The following is a 22322-nucleotide window of genomic DNA, read 5'->3' on the forward strand; positions in this document are numbered from 1 at the left end:
ATGTTCGAGAGAAAATTAAGTATATTTGGTTATAGAATGAGGATGAAAATGTGACTGAATTTGAATTTGCTTAATCTTGTGAGCCTTCAGGAAGTTTTCTCCCCTCCCAGGTCCTGTTGCTCCTTTTTTGTAACTGAGGTTTGTAGTTATACAAACCTACCCATCAGAGCAAGGAGAAAGATAGTGGCGTGCAGGATTTGCATCGTGACTCTAAATTGGCAGTTCATCTGAGACACTTGGTCTGCTTTTCTAGACCTGGCTGGTAAAAGCCTCCGCGTTAGATTTCTCTCTCGTGTGTTCCAGAAAGATCTGTCCTTGAACGATGGCCCCTTATCATCTGCACAAGAAAAGCAAGCACACACCGTTTGTGGCTGGTGTTTAACTCAGCCAGCAAGTTCATTTTCATACAGATACGTTAGTGGTAGGCAGACAAAGCCTCATCTTATGTCCTGCATAGAAAGCGGGCATTCACAGCAACATTTGCGTTAAAAGCAGCTTCGGTTGACTTTGCCTGCAATGAAACAGTAGTTTAAATATGTCGAGATCATATGTAAATTACAAAATATCTAATAAGATGGATTGTGGTTGATAATTCCAGGATGACTTTACTTCTCCCTAAACTGTATGAACGCCACTAATGACATTCATAGATTTCTCGCATTGATGCTTTAATGCAGTCAAAACTGTCAGACTTATTGTCAGAACGAGTTTTTGTTTTTACTTTACAGATTTGTTGAAGTTTACTCTCTCTGTTTCTTTGCCTTTTCAAGTTGGCCATTCCTTCATTGTTTCTTTAGTTATTTTAACCAAGGCCTCCTGGTAGGCATTCTGGATCGATGATTTAGAATACCTATGTAGAAATACAGACATTCACCACTTTAGGTGTTTTTTTTTAATATATAAATTTGGCAAAACTGCCTTATCATATGAAGAACTGCTTATAATTCATGGGCACTTTTGGTGGAAGAAAGGACAACATGATCGATCTTATATATGATATGGAAGTCAAGGTAGGAAACGCAGGGAAAACAAAAATTGATACCAAAGGTCTAAGACTAATACACTACAGTGACTGCTTCTAGAATGGTGGGAAGTAACAAAAGTTGAAATAATAGCCAGGTGGTGGTGGCGCACACCTTTAATCCCAGCACTAGGGAGGCAGAGGCAGGCGGATCTCTGTGAGTTTGAGGCCAGCCTGGTCTACAAGAGCTAGTTCCGGGACAGTCACCAAAGCGACAGAGAAACCCTGTCTCGAAAAAAAAAAAAGTTGAAATAATAAACCATCAGTTCGACCTTTCCTCAGCATCCCATGCCCTTCTAGTTCCTGGCTGGCGGTCCATCTGTGTGAGAAATCCCATGTCACTCCAAGGGTCAGCCCTGCACACTGGTGTCATTTTCTGGGCACTGTCGGGGTTGCGAACCATCCAGCCACGCATCGGGTCTCCATGACAGCATCGTGGTGATTGGATAGAAGAGGGCACAGAAACATCTGCGGGGCAGCGTTCAGACACGCTGACTCGGGAGAGAATTCCGTGTCCCCTAGGCTGTTTCTCTGCAGGGGTGAGATGGGCTCAGGGCAGAATTCAGAGACTCAGCAAGTGAAAGCGTCAGGCATTGGATGTGTCCTCATACCAGCGCTTTACAGGAAGAGAACAGACCCAGGAATTACACCGTGCTGAGCTTCAGTGCGCGGCTGACGTTCTGCGTGGCTGACGTCCGCGCGGCTGACGTCAGTGAACTGATTCAGAGCCGAATCAGGTGTTTTAGCACTTGTAAAATTACTGACAAGATTAACACAGCTCTCTGAGCCTTAATGTTTCTGTCGTGTAAGTGTCTGGGAGAGGGGTGGAACTCACAGGTCAGGGAATCCAGAAATATCCAATCGATTAAGAAAACAGTGGGCTTTCGTGGCCCACTATAGAATGCCTCTGAAAAAGCCAAGAGCGGATTTACTTATGTTCTGAGTGAGATCTTGATAGAATTGGCTAAATCGCTTCTCTACTAAGCCTTGGGTCAGCTGAGAAAAGGCCCCCATGGTACACTTAGGTGGGTGGGGTTATTTAGGTGTAACTGGGCTTCAGAAATATTCAGATCTGTGTATCTGCTCCTCGCACCACAGTGGAGACGGCTCACATCCCCTAGGGAGCGGGAACCCAGTGCGGTGTCTGAGCTCTCTGGAGCTGTGCGGGGTCTGAGTGGCTCACTATCCATTTCCTGTCTCCCTGTTGCTTTTTCACAGGTCAGCGACAAGGACCGGGACTTCGCTGCCGCAGCTGCGAAACAACTTGAGTATCAGCAATTTGAAGACGATAAACTCTCTCAGAGATCCTCCAGCAGCAAACTCTCACGGTCCCCGTTGAAGATCGTCAAAAGGCCCAAAAGCATGCAGTGCAAAGTGACCCTTCTGGATGGATCCGAGTACGGCTGTGACGTGGATGTAAGTGTGTGCTTCAGAGTAGGGGACTGCCGCACAGTGGACAAGGTGACATTTCCCAGACCCGGGGAACTTTTCTCGGCTAGACTCAAACCCACTTCCGCAGCTCTAACAGGAGATTAAATTACTACAAGCTTGCAGTGTCCCGAAATGTTGTCGGTCCAAAGTAAAATGTGATAGTATATATAAAAACAAAACCAGATGGGCTCTCTTGGCGTTTTCCATGTCAGGGACAAAGATATTACAGGCTTCAAAATGCACTTTGCTTTAATGCTCTGCCTATGAGCAACACTTCAATCGATTTTACCTTTTCTGTTGGCATAGTTTATGGCCCAGACATCCTGTGTAAGTCATTTACATAGAAGTATTGGGATAGCTTAAAATGATCGTGCCCTTTTCTTTCTTAGTAATTATTTTAAAAACGACAAAAATCACACGTGGTAGACTTTGAATCTCCATGTAAAATATTACACTTCTCTTTGTTGTATATGTATATTCTCACATTCTACATTCATCTGCCCCATCCCCTCCTCCTCTCTTTTTTTTAAAAAAAAAAGACTTATTTTTTAAATTATGTACGCTTGTGTTTATCTGTGTGAGTGGGTGTGTACCTGAGTGCAGTACCTGGGGAGACCAGAAGAGGGCGTCAGATCCCTTGTAGCTGGGGTCATTAGCACCTGTGCGCTGTAGGAATGAGTGATGGAAATTGAGCTCAGATCCTCTGGAAGAACTGCTAACCGCTGAAGCGTCCATCTCCCATCCCTTTTCCTTCTGCTTAGAACCCATTTATCATTCTAATTATATTTTGTGTCATGCTATAGTTGGAATTTTCTTTGGGCCACCAACCAGCTCCCAGATAAAGACATAAGACTTCATTATGAAAGCTCTGCCTTTTCTTAGGCATGACGTACTAGCTCTTTTAACTTAACTTGACCTGTTTCTGTTCACCTGTGTTTTGCCTTGGACCTTTTTACTACTTTCCTGCTTCCTCCTGTGTCTGTCTGTCTGGTTCCTGGTGCCTCCCTTGTGTTCCTAAATCCCTTCTCCTACTCACTCTCCCTTCCTGGAAGTCCTGCCTAGACCTCTTTCCTTGCTATTGACCATTCAGCTCTTCATTAGACCACTAAGGTGCCTTAGGCAGGCAAGGTAAAACAACCACACATCTTTACATAACTAAACCAATATAACACATCCTTACATAGTTATTAAGCAACTATCCCACAGTCTAAAGAAATGAAACACATCCTTACATATTTAAGCAACTTAACATGGATGTGTCACGTCTTTGCATAGTTAAACAAATATTCTGCAACATAATGCCCTTCTGTGCACAGTGGTTTTGTTGTTGTTGGTTTTTGTTGTTTTTAGGGTGTTTTTTTTCCTCAAGAGAACACTCAAATTCATTTCAGAGTTGATATCATCTTGGTAGGAATAAGAGATGGATTGCTATGTTACTTAAGATTGCAGGAACATAGAAAATTGAATTCTTACATTAAACAAAGTTCCTTAATCTGTTATGTGTATAGAATTTTGTCCTATATAAGCTGTTGGGCTGATGCAGTGTGTGTCAGGTACCCAGAGTCTGCTGAGCAAGGACTCTTTCTTATGTTTTGCTAGCTCTGATTTTGATGTTTTTTTTTTTCAGTCAATGTGTGCAGTAGCCGACTTAGATGTTAATTAAAGGGGACTCAGATGTGAGCCTGTAGCTGGGTTTAGCTGTGACTGAGAAGGCCTCCGCAGTCTCATGGGAGATTATATTTTTTTCTGTGGAGATCCATTTTGTGGAAAAATTTGCTGTGTGGGAGAAGCTTTCCCTGAGCTTTAATTGCGTTTGTATAATGAAATGAGTGGGCTGCTTCATCATCCTCTGGTCATTGCTGGCATTTTTCTATGGAAGATTCTAGATGGGGGAAGGTTCATGTTTGGACATAATGCCTTGGGGATGACAGATAATGTTTATCATTCTGCCAATTTAATTATACCCAATGCCTTGTGTTTCTTATAGATAATCAATGGGATTTTGACTATAGAATACTTATTTGATAATTTATTGCAACCTTCAGTATCACTGTGATCATTTTAAGTGACATTTCAATGTCTTCCATACATGACATTATAAATTGGAAAGATTTCTAAACATACATTTTTCAAACTTTTATTTAAAAAAACTCTCACAATATATTTTATTTTAATCGGGTTTTCCCTTCCAACAATTCCTTCCAGATCCTCCTTACCTTCCTACCTACCAACTTTGTTTTCTCCCTCTCTCTAACAAATAAATAAAACAAAATACAAAACCCCACAAAAATAAAAGTAAAAAAGCAAAAGACCATTAAGACAAAAAAAATGCTCAAACGAAGCAAACTGAGGCGAAAAGTCTACAGAAATACCAAGTCTGCTTTCTGTTGATCAAGTACTCCTGGGCATGGCCTATCCTGAACCATCATTTCTATACCCAGTGAGACTCCATCGGAGAGGCAGCAGGTACCACTGCAGACAATTGCTTGCCTGGGGTGGGACCCTGTGTCTGTCCTCCCTTCTCAGTGCCGGCCCACCTCTTCCTTGAACCTGTGCATGCTGCCACAGTCTCTGTGAGCTCAGATGTCCACCTATCCTATTGTCCTGGACACCTCTGTCCTCCTGGAATCGTTTGTCTCCTGTGGCTCTTAGATTCCCGAGCTCTGAGGAGCAGGATTTGATGAAGACACCCCGTTTGAGATCAAGTGCTCCAGAGTCTCACATCCTACATATTGCCCAATTGTAGGTCTCACGATTAGTTCCCATCTACTGCAAGAAGCTTCTCTGATGACAGCTTAGGCAGACACAAATTTAGTGGTGTATCAGTGTATCATTAGGAATCTTTTTTTCTATGGTGGTTTTAGGTTTTCCCAGGCCTGTGGTCTGTCTACTGTCATGTCTTGGTCATTTTAACAGTGTCGGATGAGGGCTTCATCTGATGGAATGGGCCTTAAATCCTATTAGAAATATTTTTTTTTATATTTGTTTATTTGTTATGTATACAATATTCTGTCTGTGTGTATGTATGCAGGCCAGAAGAGGGCACCAGACCTCATTACAGGTGGTTATGAGCCACCATGTGGTTGCCGGGAATTGAACTCAGGACCTTTGGAAGAGCAGGCAATGCTCTTAACCGCTGAGCCATCTCTCCAGCCCTCCTATTAGAAATATTTGTGCCACTATTACACCAGAAAATGGTTCTGTGTGAGGTTCATAGCTGGGCTGATGATTCCCTTTCTCCTTTGGTAGTGTGCAGAGTACCGGTACCATGAGCTCTGGCCGGTAGGAGGGATGCCTTTAGTTAGGCACTGGCTTCACTTCCCCATGGTCAGTGAGATTTATGAGTGTTAGCTTCAGCACTAAGGCCTTATGGTCACGTTATAGAAAGTAACCAAAAGCCTTGGTAACAGCCTTTGATATTTTAGAGATTTTTGTGGATTATTTATTCTCTTGATGTTTAATTTTTTAGTTCTTTATATAGTTTGGATACTAACCCTCTTTCAGATATATAATTTGTGTCATGTGGATCATTGGCGAAGATCTTCTCCCACACTGTAGGCTGCCTCTTTGCCCAAGTGACAGTGTCTTTTGCCATACAGCTTTTCAGCTTCACAAGGTCCCATGTATTAATTGCTGATCTTAGTGCCTGTGTTAGTTCAGAAAGTCTTAATCTGTGCCAAGGAGTTAGAGGCTATTCCCCCACCTTCTCTTCTATCAGATTCAGTGTGTGTGATCTTACGTTGAGGCTCTTGATTCATTTGGAGTTGAGTCTGTATGGGTGCTAGTGTGGATATCTTCTTTTTTTATTTTTTCTTCTTTTTTTATTGCTTTATAAATAATACCATTCAAAATTTCCACTTCCTCCCCTCCTCCCACTTCCCTCCCGCTCTCTGCTCCCCCTTACCCCCTCCCCCACCAGTCCTAAGAGAGGGCAAGGTCCCCTGCCCTGTGGGAAGTCCAAGGCCCTCCCCCAAAACACTGCTTGGCCCATTATATCTAGCCTCTTCTCTGCTAACTCTCACCTGGACTAGCTCATTTCTAATAATGTGTGTAGCACCCCAAGGTGCGCTTACTGGGAAGATTCTAGCCTACGTCCATCCTGGGTTGGAGCTTCATCTGCCCGGGAGAGGGGAGCATAGCCTTTGAGCTCACTTCCTCTTCCTCCCAGCATTCTATTCTGTTTACTCCACCCACCTATGTTTTAACCTATCAGGGCCAAGCAGTTTCTTTATTACTTAACCAATGAAATCAACAGATTGATATATGACACTCCCACATCAGTCCAGTTTGATCGCATGCTCTTTCAATCCCACTCCAGCTGGATTTGGTGAGCTCCCATTAGATGATGCACACTGTCTCAGTGGGTGGACCAACCCCTCGCCATCCTGACTTCCTTGCTCATCTTCTCCCTCCTTCTGCTCTTCAACTGGACCTTGGGAGCTCAGTCCAGTGCTCCCATGTGGATCTCTGTCTCTATCTCCATCTGTCACCGGACAGAGGTTCTATGGTGATATTCAAGATAGTCATCAGTCTGACTACGGGAAAAGGCCAGTTCAGGCACCCTCTTCTCCATTGCCCAGGGTCCTAGCTGGGGACATCCCCATGGACACCTGGGAACCCCTCTAGAGCCAAGCCTCTTGCCAACCCCAAAATGGCTCCCTTAATTAATATATCTTCTTCCCTGCTTCCATATCCGTCCTTCCTCCATCTCACCTATCCCACTCCCCCAAGTTCTCCCCAACCCTCCCCTTCTCCCTTCTCTCTCCCCCTCTCCCCTTCCTCCCTGCATCCTACCCCTACCCCCATGCTCCCAACTTTTGCCCCGTGATCTTATCTGCTTCCAATTTCCAGGAGGATCTATATATGTTTTTCTTTGGGTTCACCTTATTACTTAGCTTTTCTAGGATCACGAACTATATGCTCAAGGTCCTTTGTTTATGGCTAGAGTCCACTAATGAGTGAATACATACTATATTTGTATTTTTGGGTTTGGGTTATCTCACTCCGGATAGTGCATCCATTTGCATGCAAAATTCAAGATGTCATTGTTTTTTGCTGCTGAGTAGTACTCTAATGTGTATATATTCCACACTTTCTTTATCCATTCTTCCATTGAGGGGCACCTAGGTTGTTTCCAGGTTCTGGCTATTACAAATAGTGCTGCTATGAACATAGTTGAACAAATGCTTTTGTAGTATGATTGGGCATCTCTTGGGTATATTCCCAAGAGTGGAATTGCTGGATCCTGATGTAGGTTGACTCATGCCCTGGCCTCAAACTAAAAGTAGCTTGGGAGAAACTAGATGAATTTAGACAGGCCGCGTTTTCCTCGGACACCTCCCAAACTCCTTCCGTCTGGTGGAATAGAAGACACACAGACCTCGGTGGAGGAGGCTGCGTCACCTCCCCGCCTGTTGCCCCAGGATGTGTAGTCGCAGGAGAATTGAGAGCAGGACACAGAAGTGAGCGGAAGTCCTTTATGCCCTCAATAAAGAATCATTTTACTTTAATAAAATTACATCTCTTCTCATAGCCGACTTAATGCCGCTGTCATTCCCGCGGAATGAGCAGGGCCCAGCCGTGTGACAGCCTCCTCGTGAGGCTTCTCATCGGCTAGAAAAGGTGACTTTCCTATCACATGCTCATGATGACCAAGAACACAAACAACTTCCTATTGCCAGTTCCTCATCGTTTGTTGCAAAGGTCAGCACAGGCACATGTGTGTGTACACACACACACACACACACACACATACACACACACCACAAATATCTTGGACCTCTTTTGCAACCGTAAAGTTGTGTTTTCCCTTGCTCAGTACTGCAGTAGAAAGAGACCTGAAGATCCGGAAAAGTCAAGTACAAAGAGCATTTCTCTGACACCATGACCGAACACTCGTGTTGAGAAAGCCTCATGCTTTAATGTTCGTGTCATGTATTTTCAAACTTCCCTTTATTGACAGATTCACATCATTGTAGCATACAGTGGTTTTTCCATTTGCGAGGCCTATGCTTCTGACGTTTTTTTCAGATTTTTTTTTTTGACCACTTGCAATATAAAAAAAAAGGTCATATAGGCAACTCAGCTTGATGTATGCTTAGGGAATGTTTATATGCCTCCAAATTTCCACACATGCCAGCAAAATTATTAACATGATTTATCTCACGAGGACTGGAGAACCCAAACGACTTCTTATTACCAGGTTGTTATCATTTGTTGGAAGAGAGGAACAGAATCCTCCCTCTGCGCACAGCACAGGGTCAATGTTCATCTCATCTCATGTGTTTCTGCTCTGACATTCTATGTGGGGCAGACAGCTTTGTTCCTTGCCGATCAGTATGCAATATCTGAAGCATTATATAGTGTAGTTTGGTTTGTATTCTACTGAGGTCCCTGCAGGTGGACTGTCACAGGCTTCTGACATTTTGGCAGGATGTTAGTGTACAAACGGGTTATGGCGCGTTTGCAGCTCCCCTGGGGCATAGCCAGCTCCTGGGCAGCAGATGGGACCTGCTTAGAAGCATTATCAGGAAGGTGCTGGTGGAGGGATTCTGTAGAGGGTTTCTGTTCCTCAGGGTTATTGAAAAGGGTCCTGCCCCCTTCCTCTCTCCTCGTGAATTCCCCAGTTTACTTAGCCCCTAACTATCCTGTCAGTCACTGTGAGGAAGGCAATGGGAATGGAACCCAGGTATATCCACAGTAGATTCCTATCCCAGCAAAACAGATACCTTCGGGCCAGTCACACTGGAGAAAGAATTGAATCCAGACTGAGATAAATCAACTATAGCTTTTTGAAAGAGTTAGTAACATCATAAAAGCCTTAGTCCTTCCCTGTTTAATTAGGCCTTGACCAGACTCAGATCTATGCAGGCCCCTCTGTAAAGGATCCACATTTGAGTCAGAACAACAATGTCCCTTTCAACCATCCAGAGCCAAGCAGAGGCCAGGGAGATTGCCATGCTGTGTCCCAAGTGTGCTTTGCTCCTCTTCGAATTCTGGTCAGGAAGGGACTTTCGAACGTTGGCCAATGGTCTGTCTCTGCGGTTATTGATTTATCTTTTGGACTCACACTCCTGTTTCATGTCCTGTACTTCTGCGATATGGTTGGGAGAAATGATTCCTCATCCTGACCTTTCTACTTCCATGGGTCATGCGTAAAATACTTTCTCGACCATTTCGAAGCCCTGGGCAGAAGGGCAGAAATGCCCTAATTCAGGAGCTTGATCCAACACTTATTACCTTTCTTGAATTGCCAGAAACAGATAAATAGAAAATGTGAGACATGGCATCTTCTCAGCCTGCACAAATAGTGTTTTTCAAGCAAACCTGTAAATCAGAGATTTTCATCTGTATGACTGTGGACTTTGACCCCTCCTGTGACACGCCTCTCTTGTCCCATCAGACACCCACCTCCTGCTCTAACCTGATGTCCCCATGCAGCGGCACCATTGTCCTGCTGGAAGGATGGCACCCTCCCCCAAAGACTCTGAAAGTGGGGGGACGTTAGTTATCCTTTCTTCTCTCATCAGATGGCTCTTCGTGCAACCATAGGCACATGGCACACGAGGATGGTTAACGCGCCACGTCTCTTTTACCTGATAGAGATGCCGTGAGATTTGTCCTCATTAGAGTTGGGTGGTGAGAGGCTTTCTTACTAAAATAGTTAAACCTATCCTCCTGGTATTCATTTTTAAAAAGTAATAAAGCTTAATAGTCCATCATGAGTGTAGTCATGGCCTGTTAAGTCCTCTAAAGAATATTAATGTTGGAGAGGAGGTGAGATATGTCGAGGAATAGGAGCTGTAAAGCCATCTGGGTGTGCCATCCATTCCAGGTTGTGTTTGGGAAGCCAAGTAGGTTTTGAGCGCTTGAGTGATTACGTCATTAAGTCATAGGTAACACATTAAATACTGCTACGGAAAGTTCACTGGAAAATTCTTTCTGTGTTTGCCCCAGCTATCAAGTCCTATTAATATGTGTATGTGTATGTTTGTATATGTGGGTTTGCTTCCATGAGTATGTGTGTATATGTGCATTTGTACGTGCGTGCTTGTCTGTATGTATTACGTGTGCATGTGCACATGTGTGTATACATGTGAGTATGTGTGCACACATGTGTGTGCTTGTGAATATGTGTGTACATGTGTATATATGGACACGTGAGTATGTGTACACCTGAGAATATATGTAGGCCAGCAGTTGGTGGCAGGTGTCTTCTTCAGATACTCTGTACCCTATTTTTGAAGACAGGGTCTCTCACGGAACCTGAAGAGTGACAATGTGGTGATCCCATCTGCTCAGCAAGCCCCAGGGGTCTTCCTGTCTCTGCACCCCCAGTGCTGCAGGTGCACAGCACTGTACCCAGCTTTTTCACGCCCGTTCTGGAGGATCCCGTCATGGCCCTCGGGCTCCTACAGCAGCTTTTCTCTGACTGACCCATGTCATCATCCTGTGTTTGCAAAGATCAGTTCTCTAACATTGTGTTACTCGGTCACTAGGTTTGCTTTTCCTGGTCCCACCCTTAAACCCTTGGTCCCGCTGTGCTTCCCAAAGCACCGTGTCTGGTTTGTTGCCCTTCACACTGTTCCCAGGAGCCATATGCACGACTTCGTTCTTTACTAAAGATCCAAAAGTTCAGGTGACCCTTTGTGCTATATATCCAGCTCGCTTGCTTAGAATTTGCTGCTTTCAGTGTCTTTGTGACTGGGAGCTGCCACATATGCCCTGAAAGGGATTACCAATGATGACACAACCGCCACAGTCCCCGTGAGATGACGGCTAGGCACACGTGGTGGTAATCTTGGACCCATGCATGCAGAAGAGGGCTCCCCACTCACCAGATTCCCCGTAGCACATCTCAGGGAAGACTGCGGCAGAGAATATACCTGCACCCCCTTGCCACCCTCAGGTGCCAGAGCCCCACTGTTTCTTCCACCACTCAGAACTCACTGTGCTCTCACATGGAAGCTGCCAGCTACTGTCCCCATTCCACAGCTCCAGGATGAGCCCAGGCCCTGCCCTGCTTGAGTCTCAGGGAGGACTCTAGTCCGAGGCATCGCTCAGTGCTTTGTTTAGGAAAGTCTTCCCAACACAGGGGGCTGCAGCTAGGCCCTGTATGCTCGCTGCCCACAGCCTCTCGTCCAGGGAGGTTTGTCTGCTCCGTGACCCCAGGCCAAGTACAGCTGCTGCCATTGGCTACTGGAGTCTTTCCTGGCAGCAGATCTATACTTACAACTTCGAAGACTTCTTCAGTGACTCTTCCAGGCCACCTCCTTGAAACTGTCATCTATTCTCGGACACAGCGATGCATCTGTGCAACGTGAATACTGGCATCTTCTGAACGCTCAAATATTGCAGTTTTCCTATTCATGAGACTACATATTTTTCTAACGGTATTAATGCATACAGTCAATATGCCATCACTAAATGCTAAAAAGCTATGCTGATTTTACCACGGCTTTAATATAAAGTGTTTCTTACAGGCCTGTTTTGTTCCAGTCACTACAAAACAACTGAACCAATGTTTCCAGCTTAAAACTGAGTTTGTCTTCACCATAGAAGCAAACCACCTTATCCACAAGAAACACTGGACATAACCTTGGCCTTGCCTTATTTCTCTGCTGAGAAAATCAGCTCAGAGATGGGCAGTGGTGGCGCACACCTTTAGTCCTGGCACTCAGGAAGCAGAGACAGGCGGATCTCTGTGGGTTCAAGGCCAGCCTGGTTTACAAGAGCTAGTTCCAGGACAGCCAGGGCTGTTATTCGGAGAGACCCTGTCTTGAAAAAACAAAGGAAGAGTGAGAAAAAGAGAGAGAGAGAGAGAGAGAGAGAGAGAGAGAGAGAGAGATGAAGGAAGGAAGGAAGGAAGGAAGGAAGAGAATGAAAGAGAAAGAAAGATCAGCTCAAAAAAGTTAATATTGTGCCTGAGAAAATCGTTTAGAAAGTAGAAAGAACAGGAGCCCATGCCTACATGCCACTCCTTTGACCCAAGGGCCCTACACTTCCTCAGCAAAAAAAATGCAAACCCTACACCAAGAAAAGGAATCAACCACAAGATAGGATTTGCCTTTGGTTTAGACGTGCAAAGTAGTATTTAAAAGAAAAGGGAGAGTTTACTCCATGACTTAGCACTGGTTTCTCCAGGAGAAACAGATTTGGGGGCCGAGGTGGTGGTTCCATCAGTAAAACACTTGCCACGTAAGCAGGCAGACATGAGTTCAGTGGCCCATGAGTTCGCATGGGAAAGGCTGGATGCGACAGCGCTCACCTAGATCCCAGTGATGGGGAAGGCCATGAAGATGGAAGGACCCCAGGGGCTCCCTGCCACACAAGCATGCGGCCATGAGTTCAGTGGCCCAGAACGCGTGGAAAAGGCTGGACGTGACAGCGCTTCCTGGATGCCGGTGTGGGGGAAGGCCGGGAAGACGGAAGGACCCCAGGGCTTACTGGCCAGGCAGTCTAGCTGCTCATTGAGCTTCAGCCTCAAAGAGAGACCTTGTCTCAACAAAGTGTGGTGAGCAGTGAGGGAGGCCTCTGCATGCGAGTACATCCTCTATGCTCACTTGCCTCTCTATGAGCGCACACACAGCTTCCAAAAGGAGCAATCAATTTTTGGCCACTTATTCTATTTAAATTCTGTAAGCTTGTGAGCATGTGACTTCAAAACTGATCAATTTTTCTAAACTTTTTTTCTTAGTATCATAAATATGGCTTGAGAGAAGGAAGAGAGGCTGCTAAAAAATCCCTCCTGCTTTGTATTGTCTCCACTTTGCCCCCTTCTTGTGGCTGGAAGATGTCAGATGGGTCCTGTGGCGAGTCCCTGCTCTTAGTAAGCCAGAAGCTGACCGGATTCCTTTGGACTCCCCTTGAAGCACAGGACCCGGAGATTTCTGAGCAGAAACCATCCAAGAGTGTAACATCACAGAATAGTGTCCCAGTGTTCCTGAAAGCCTGCTTCTGAAAATGACTGCCCGGTTCTGACGTGAACCACTCTGAGCTCTGGGGATGTGATGGGCAAACCTTGGAAACATGCATTTTGTTTGATTGAGAAGAGAGTAATGGTCGAGAGATGAAATGGGTAAATTCCTCCAGCTGGTGCACGGGCTCCAGACAGCCTTTGTCTTCCTGTGGAATTTCCCCATCAAACCTGGCGTCCCCAGCCGCCCCTTCCGGAGAGAAAGTTTTCACCACGGGGTGATTGCCTTTTTCAATTTTCCCCGATCAATTGCCAGTTCATTTCATAATTACAACATTTCCCCGTGAAAGACAGGTTATAGTTTTTGAAAATTACAACCCGTCTCCTCCGAGCATTTAAGTCAATGCCCTGCTTTTCATGGATGTACTTTTGACCCGTGAGGAAATGCAGGAAGTGGGCCTGCTGGCGTTAGCTTACAGGATGAAGATAAATCTTCGCACTGATGGAGACTCACCTGGGAGTGACAGTGACCTCTTTAGCTTCACACGGCCCCGTTATGTCAGTCCGCTTCACAGAAGAATTATTTTAACCTTGTCCCACAACCGCACATCTTGATCTATGATCTTGATCATAGCATCTATGATCTCTTTGACCATAGTTTAGTTCTGGGAAAATCACGGGTTCTTAGAAACACAGGAAAATATCATCCACAGCTCAGTCTCTAAATTTTTATTTTTATTTGGTTCAGTGTGTGTGTGTGTGTGTGTGTGTGTGTGTGTGTGTGTGTGTATGTGTGTGATTTTTATATCCAACAAAATACAGATGTAGATCCAGAGAAGACACAGGCAGCCATACCATTGAAGGATCTGTTTGTAGGGTTAGTAAAATATTTACCAAGAATGATTTGCCTGGCTCCTGCATGTTAGACTCTGACGATTCTGCTCAATGAGAGGCACACATAGGCAGTAATTAGTTTCTGGAACTGGCTCAAGTCGCCTTTATTCAAGTCCAGCATCTGACTGGCAGATCGAGAGAGGTAACACGTCTTTTTAGCTCTTGTCACAAAAGGAATATGGGGCTGTTGGTTTGGAAACGGTTTTCCCCGATTCGAGAGCGACATTGAGGTGAATTTACGAGTACCTCGTGGCTGTGCTATTCCTGTGCTCTTGTTAATGTTTACGACAGAGACAAAGGAAAAATCTGCCATGGCAACATCTCGGTCCAGTGTTGTTTGCTCTCAATTAAATAATTCAGTGGGAGATGGAAAAAAAATACAAATGAAATAGAGGAAAAGGCCCGGTGTAATGTCATACAGTGAAATTTAATCGATTTTTCCCCTCTTCATTTGTTAATGTTAGTAATGCATATTCTCTAGCTAGTATTTACTGGCAATTCATAAATTACAGCAGCCACTTGGTGTGGGCTCTTGTTTCAGGCTAGGGTTGTATTTGCTATAAAGACAACCTTCGTTCGATTTAAGGCTATGGGTGCGTAAGGAAAAGATTACCGGTTGTGCTTGCAAGGATTTTCCATGTTCCTTTATGGGTTTGCTTGGAAGGTGTGGGTGGGTTCATATTGGGGGAAGGGTGTTTGTAAGAAGTCAGAGGTCACGTCAGATGTCAGTCCTGTTCCTTGGGACAGGGTCTCTCCCTGGCCTGGCAGTTCTCCATACACACTAGGCCACCTGACCCCTGTGCTTCCAGGGGTCCACCTACGTCTCACTTCCTTATTGCTGGATTTGACCCCAGGCTTAATTTCTTCAGGGGATCATGAATATTCCTCACACTTGCAAAATGAAGGAAGACCGGACTGACTGACCTAACTGTGCCTCCCTGGTCCCTTCCAAAGGGTTTTCTTCTTCACTGTCTGGGTCTTCTCACTCTTAAAGGTTTCCGTGGTCAGACCTGCTGACAGCAGCTGGTCTTCCAACAAACAGACAACCATCTGAGACTGTGAAACTGACTTAGCAAACTTGCTACCTCCGAGGAACTTGCTGCCTCTTTTATAATGCATTCCTCGAGGCAGCGCGAGTTCCCTAAGACCGGCTATGAAGCTCTACTTTTCCTCCCATTTTATTCACCAGTAGTAAATGGGTATAAGTTAGCATTTCATCTAAAGGGGTTGCACATACCCCGATTTATAAAAAAAAATGTACATTTTCTGAAGCTCATAATATATTAATAACCCTAACAATTGGAGGGCTGAATTTTTGCAGCGAGAATGATGAGGAAAATCAGACTTGCGTGTTGCCGTGCAATCTGGGATAAGTCATCTCACCCTACAGACAAATACAGTGGCATGTTGGCTTTGCTGCTTGCATGGTTCTTAGCCCTCAAAGTCCTCAGTTCTTCTGTAAAACATAGACTGAAGCAGGGTGGTGCACGCCTTTAATCCCTACACTCAAGAAGCAGGCAGCTGTGAGTTCGAGGCCAGCCTGGTCTACAAGAGCTAGTTCCAGGACAGCTAGGACTGCTACACAGAGAAACCCTGTCTCGAAAAAAAAATTTTTGACTGGGGGTCCTAGTAAGAAACAGAAGTGAGTGGTCTCCAGCTGCCAGAGAGTGTCAGGCCTGCAGTCTTTCATATTCCAAAGCTTCCCCATCTTTGTAACACTGTCTGACATTCGCTCTTACTGCTGTGTCATGCATCAGATCCTGGACAGTGCGCTGTACCTTTGAGAAAGGAAATTCCGTGTGAGTCTGCATTCCCAGGATTTTCATAACCAGGTATTAATAATATCAGTATTTTCCAGCTAGCTAATCACTCGTTGGCACTTTTCGAATGCTCGACGATTTCATGAAAGTCCAGGAAATTATTGTGGCCCCTCACTGGATGCTGCCAGGATGGAGCAGCTGACCGGAAGGCATAGGTCACCCTGGTGAACCCGCTGTGACCGGAGGACGAAGCTTGGCTCCAGGGGAGCCAGTATCAGAAACGGGAGATGCTGAACAAGCCTGAATATGTTCTGTACGTCGTGATGCTCGCTCCATTTCAGCTGGCAGTGCCCACCTCTCTCTGGGTTGATTCACAGTTTATGGCAGGCCAGGAGCCACGGTCTTTAGCTTCCCTAACGAACTCCTCAGATGACATAAGGAAGTCAGTTAAAGAAAGGATGTGAGGGGGGTCACCCTGGGTTTCCTTTATCCTTAGTGTCCTCCGAAGGTAGCATGGAGCAGTCTTCCTCTCCCACAAAGCCTCCCGTTGCTGTATAGTGCGCTGTCTTCCCTAGCAACCCTCTGCTGAGAGAGGCTTCCCCACTGATTCATCCTCTACCTCCCATCAATGCCACGGATCGGCCAAGACTCTCTTCCTGCCCCTCATCACATGAGGCTCTCTGTGCTAAGATGAGTTTTCATAAGATTGCTAGAACCACAGTAGAAGCCGCTGGGAGCAAGAAAGATAGCAACGGCCTGACTCTCTCTGCTCCGGGGTGGTGTAGAGCCTTTACCGCCCGAGAACTTGGAGGGCACGGCTCTTTGAGGATGTGCCTAGGTTCTCCTCTATCTTTAGGTCAAGTGTTGATAAAGGACTGGCAGGCCTTCGCTGGCTAGAAACACTTCCATGGGAGTAAGGATTCCTCGGAAGTGGTTCAAACTGGAGAGCCTGACGCATGGGTCTCCAGTCACTCTTGGCACGTAGGAATTGGTTATCAGAAAGTGTTGGCAATCCCCGCAGTGGTACTGGAGGCAGCATGGAAGCGAGTAGCATTTGTGTATTTTGTGTTGGGGTTTTATAATATAGTCACAACACTTCCCCCTGCCCTCTCTTCTCTCCAGTTTATGGAATTCCTGTTGTACACATATTTACTAAACGCTGCTTTGAGCTTTCATCCTTGGGTAGATAGGGTGATGAGAGGGAAATGCACTGAGTGCGTTTGGGTCATTAGGGCTGAGGAGAGGAGCCGGAGAGGAGGACCAGAGAACCATAGGGAAAGATTCAGTAGGTACGCGGGGAGGCGTCCAGGTTGTACCATAGCTGGATTGCTTTCCTACTGCAGAAAGCAGAGAGGCTTAGATCCCAGCCACAGTGGGGTTTGTTCTATGACAGTCTCAAGGGTTATGAGCGTGTGTACCCAAGAGACGGTGGGACGCATGTAGAACTCGGCCAGTCGCAGAAGGGAACATGCTTTTGTGGGGTTTTACATAATGCAGTTTATGGACCTGTCTGTGCTTTTAAGGTTTACTTTTCTGAAATAATCATTGGAAGGAAAGAGATAGATACTGGCTAGTTTGAGTGCGGTAAACTTGGCTTGAGATGAACTTGGTTGGCTGAGGAGCCAACCAAAGCGGGGACAGGGAGAGGCATCCAGTATAGAGGGGAAAATTGAAGTCACAGAATGGTCTTTAAAGTCAGCGAACTAGATTTGTGCAAGCCGGGTAGTTGTAAGACAGCGGGACACAGTGGCTTCTGTTTCAGCCTTTTTTTCTGTAACTGTGACTAAGCTAAAAGATGGAAGCCTGTTTGACTTACAGTTCTGAAGACTGAGACACCCGGGAGTAGCCACCATCTGTCTCAGGCCTTCTCACTGCCTTTACTGTGGCCAGGGCCATCAGACAGCAAGGCAGAGCAGGCTCTCCGCCCTCCCACGACTCTCCGCCTCTCACAAGGCCTCACACTCCGTCTCATCTGACCCCAGCTATCTGCCGAGGGGCCCACGTCCACAGACCATTATCGCGTGAATTTACAAAGTAAGTGTCCCTCGTGTATAAGCCGCTCCGACTTCCAAATCTGGACTCAAGGGTATGGGATACAGGAAGGGAGCTTACAGAGCAAGAGAATGAACTCGCATCAAACCTACTGAATCTAAGTTGTCTCAACTAAGAAACAGCGACTTACTAAACGTGAATGTTTTCTTTGGTGTCTAGAGAGAGGCCAGATGGGAAGGCTTTGGGGCCCATTATGTTTTATGTGAATTGAAACATGCGTGAAGAAAAGGGGTGTTACTAGATAGGCCTGGGGAATGCTGGCCCTCAAAGTAAGAAAGTGGGGAGATCATTGCCCGTCTCCCAGCTCATCCAATTGGTCAACTCTTCTTCATGCCTCCTCTCCACACAAAATCGATTTCTCCTTTACACCATGGTCTGACTTACCACCCGGGTATGCTGTTCCCCAGGAAAGTTACAATGGTGACCCTGGTTGAATTAGGTTCCTTTGAACAATTTTCATGGAGTCTATATAGGCATGCATTTCTGTTTCATCTTTAAAAATCCCCCCCCCCCGAATGCCTTCCTCTGTAAGGTGCAGGAAGTGGGATATGTTGCCATCTGTAGAAGAATGGAGTGTTGTCATACTTGGAGGTTGGTCTTGGCCTTCCCTTGTGTCCATTGCCAAGTCTCTATTATTTCTTCAGTTTAGATTTGTGTTGCCTTTTGCTTGTTACCATCCCTGTTACACCAGTTGATAAGAACTGTGGTATTCTATGGCTTAGAGGCCCAGGGTTTCATTGACTGGCCATGTGAGCTTAGCAGCTCTACTTGTGTTCGGCAGTATAGATATAGATATAGAGATAGAGATAGAGATAGATAAGTAGATAGATAGATGATAAATACATAGATAGATATAGATAAATAGATAGCTAGAGATAGATGATAGATAGATAGATAGATAGATAGATAGATAGATAGATAGATAGATAGATAGATAGATAGAATTTTAGGTTTCATCATTATACTGTAGGAAAGTGATATGATTCAGATCCTTCTAGAGACTTTTGACATTAGGAAAAATACGTCTCCATAAGTGTGGCCTCTCACGTTTCCCCAGTTTGAAGCTGACAATACCCTGTTGGTTGTGCATGTCTCTTCCGCCCCCTCGCCTCTCCTTTGACATCCTCTCCCCGCTGGCCCCCTCTCCACAGCAGAGAGGCAGAGGATTGTTTGCCCTCTCCACTCAGCTAAGGGTGTTGGTCAGCCTTTGCATCATAAGCTTTCTACAAGAAGTCACAGACTTCCTGCTGTGAGAACCTTTTATCGAAACACAAAGCATTTCTGCCAATAAAGTTAGCCTCCAGGAACTTGGTGATTTTCCTTGTCAGACAAATTTTAATGGATATTGTGCTTCAAGGTAAATCAAATCTATGGCCCTTGTGTTGCTTCCCTGACAAGACTGACCTATTTTGTTGGTGTGGCCTGTGATCTTAGTAACCCAGGACAGAGAGAACTCTATAGATGACCAATTTAGGCCTAAATGGCCAGGATAGGTATTAATTCATGACCTGATCTATTTGGTGGGGTGGAGGATTCTTTCCAAGAAACACAATGCCTTTCTTGTATGGGGGTGTATCTTTTCAGTGTGACAGACAGCTGTGCCTCACTGGCGTGTGTATTTAAAATTCTTTGGGGATGGGCATCCTTTTTTGAAGCCGCATTTCCTGGTAAGAAAGCCTGCTTGCTTTCCCTGCTGCTCCTCAGGAGTGAGTGATGGTGAACAGAGATCCAGCCACAAGAAACCGTTCTTGTTGTGACGTTTGGAAGGCATGCAGAGCCCATTCTTTCTTATGGAATGCCATGGTGACAGCAGACGCGGTAACCGAAGAGGCACCATATTCCTCAGCCAAATGCCATTAGCCTGGGTTTGGAAAACACAGGAATGGTTTAAGAGGGGAAAATGAGCCAAGCAAACCTAGCCTCACAACTGGAGGTGTGAGCAGGTTCAAAGACGTAGTTTAACCTGGCTTTGTCTGTTCTCTTCCTTATCCTTATTCAACTTTTCATTCCGCATAAGTGCACAAACTATAATAAGATTATAAACAGGTAGAAAGCAAAACAAGAGAAAATTATTATAAAGCTGAAAGTGAGATCGGCTCAACAGAATTCCCTCTGATAGGCTCTGCTGAGAAATCTGTCATTGGACAGACCACGAAGCGTCTCAGCTGTTGAGGAGCAGCCCCCGGAAAGCAATGGCTAGTTATGGGGAGCCTTCTGCTGCAGCCCCAGGACTTTTCCTAGGAGTGGATTGCGAGCAGCCACCAGCGCTGACTGATATTGCCCACCATCAAACCTGAAAAGCTTGCGGTACAGCCTGTAAGTTTGAGACGCCAGCCACACAGGAAACTTCCCGTTCCACTCAGTGAGTAGTACTGGCCAGCCTTCTGTTCATAAACATCCCATGTGTTTTTCTACAAGAGAAATTTGCAAGAAATATCCAAGATACGGCTTCTTGGTGTATTTGAGGGGCTCTCTCTCCTCTCTGTCTCTCTCTCTCTCTGTCTCTGTCTCTCTCTCTCTTTCTCTCTCTCTCTCTCTCTCACACACACACACAACACACATTCTTATTAATACACATATAAGTTATTAATCATAGGAAGTTTATAATGGATAAAACCAGATACATAGGAATGGTTGAGAAACCAGTGTGAACTTCCTGCCTTCCAGCACTCCCCCAAGTTCAAGTTGATAGGACCATCAGAAAACTTGTACTGGGCTCCCAGAGTGATGCTCTCCTAGCTGTTCCCCTGAAGGACAATGACACAGGTTCACAGGTTCGAGGCAATGTTTGTAAATCTGCCGTGACCTCATAGCAGACCAGTGACATAGTCTATATAGTAGGCTCCTACTCGAATAGTTACTGTGTCTGGGTGGTGTGTCAGAACAGTGTTATTTAACTAGCAGATGATTTTGACAACTCCTCCTGAGAGGCGGGGACTTGACAAGAACACATTAACGGGGCTCATCATCCCTCCTTATGCAAGGGCATGGGCCATACAAGTACCTGAGCCTGAATTGTAATTCACCTTGGGAGTTGGAATCAAAGCCATTGTAGAGAGACCTGAGGAGGCTCAAAATGTTCAATCTGCAGTTTCTGGAGTATGATTTCGATAATTTCATCCCATGACATCTCTAAAGCCCTCATAGGGCATTGAAGCTGCAATAGAATTTTTTCTTTACTGCTCTAGGTAACCTCAAACTGTATACCAAGGGATGCAAATAGGATTGTTTTCCATATAGAATTATTCTGCTTAAGCCCAGTAAATATGTGACTGCTGCCAAAACATTGGCCTTGGTGTGAGAGCTCCATGGTGGGTCAGATGCATGCAAGCTAGTAGACACTCCAATGGGTGCCCGTCAGATGCATGCAAGGTAGTAGATACTCCAGTGGGCGCCTGCATGTTTCTGTTCTAAGATCTCTGTAGTTAGATGTGGGAGAAGGGACCTCTTCATTATGAAGGAATCTTATGTAAAAATTTCAAAACCTGCGATCAGCCTTCATCAAAAGACTCGACTTCCTGAGCAAGGGGGTGGGATCATACAGGTCTCTTGGCACCTCGTGGTGAGTTAAGTAAAATAATAATACCAGTACTCCTGATACTGGCGTCTTTCACTTTAAATGTGTGCTTCCATGGAATGCAGAGTTCTCTGGGTCACGTCTCTTTCATGTGTGCCCATCTGTCCAATTTTCCACATTTATTCATATTTATTACAGATCTTACCTGTCAGATTCCACATCGCCCGATAAATGCTATGATGGTGCTTGTGTGTGTGTGTGTAGTTTCTATAGTGACCCAGACATTCTTTCTCTTCCTGTTTACTTGGAGGCTTGCCCAGGTAACAGGTCAAAAGATTGCATGGAAATAAATGAAACAAGTTGACTTAATATTTAATTTTAAAACAGTATCAATGCCATTATCATATTGTTTTGATCCTCCGTGCTGTGTAGAGTTAAAAAAAAAATGGCAGTGGGGCAAATCGAGACTCTTGAAACTCATGCTTCCTTCTCTGTGTTTCCATGCCCTGTTCTCTTTATTTGGCCAAGTAAATTAAATTAACGATTACAAGTTATCATCTGGATGAAAGTATGGGTTTTGTCTGTTGGTGGTTTGGTTTGGGTTATCAGAAAATGACTTCCTATAGCAAAAATTCTCAAAGTTCATTATGCAGAATGAGCTACTAGGGGCCTTAGACACGATTCCAGTTTAGGTTGTGTCTCTCACAAATTCCTCTTTCTTAGGCTGCCTCT

General features: G+C 45.2%; 1 protein-coding gene across 42 annotated transcripts in view; it reads left to right on the forward strand.

Moving 5' to 3' along the window:
- Positions 1 to 22322, forward strand: part of Epb41l3 (erythrocyte membrane protein band 4.1 like 3) — a 214271-nt gene that overhangs the window by 131537 nt on the left and 60412 nt on the right. For all 42 annotated transcript variants that reach the window (XM_075956193.1, XM_075956173.1, XM_075956195.1 and 39 more), the window contains exon 3: positions 2240 to 2437. In XM_075956193.1, the coding sequence (XP_075812308.1) occupies positions 2384 to 2437 (54 nt within the window). In that variant the 5' untranslated portion in view covers positions 2240 to 2383. The remainder of the gene's footprint in view (positions 1 to 2239; positions 2438 to 22322) is intronic.

The sequence above is a fragment of the Microtus pennsylvanicus genome, chromosome 22 (genome assembly GCF_037038515.1).
Source record: "Microtus pennsylvanicus isolate mMicPen1 chromosome 22, mMicPen1.hap1, whole genome shotgun sequence".
NCBI lineage: Eukaryota > Metazoa > Chordata > Mammalia > Rodentia > Cricetidae > Microtus > Microtus pennsylvanicus.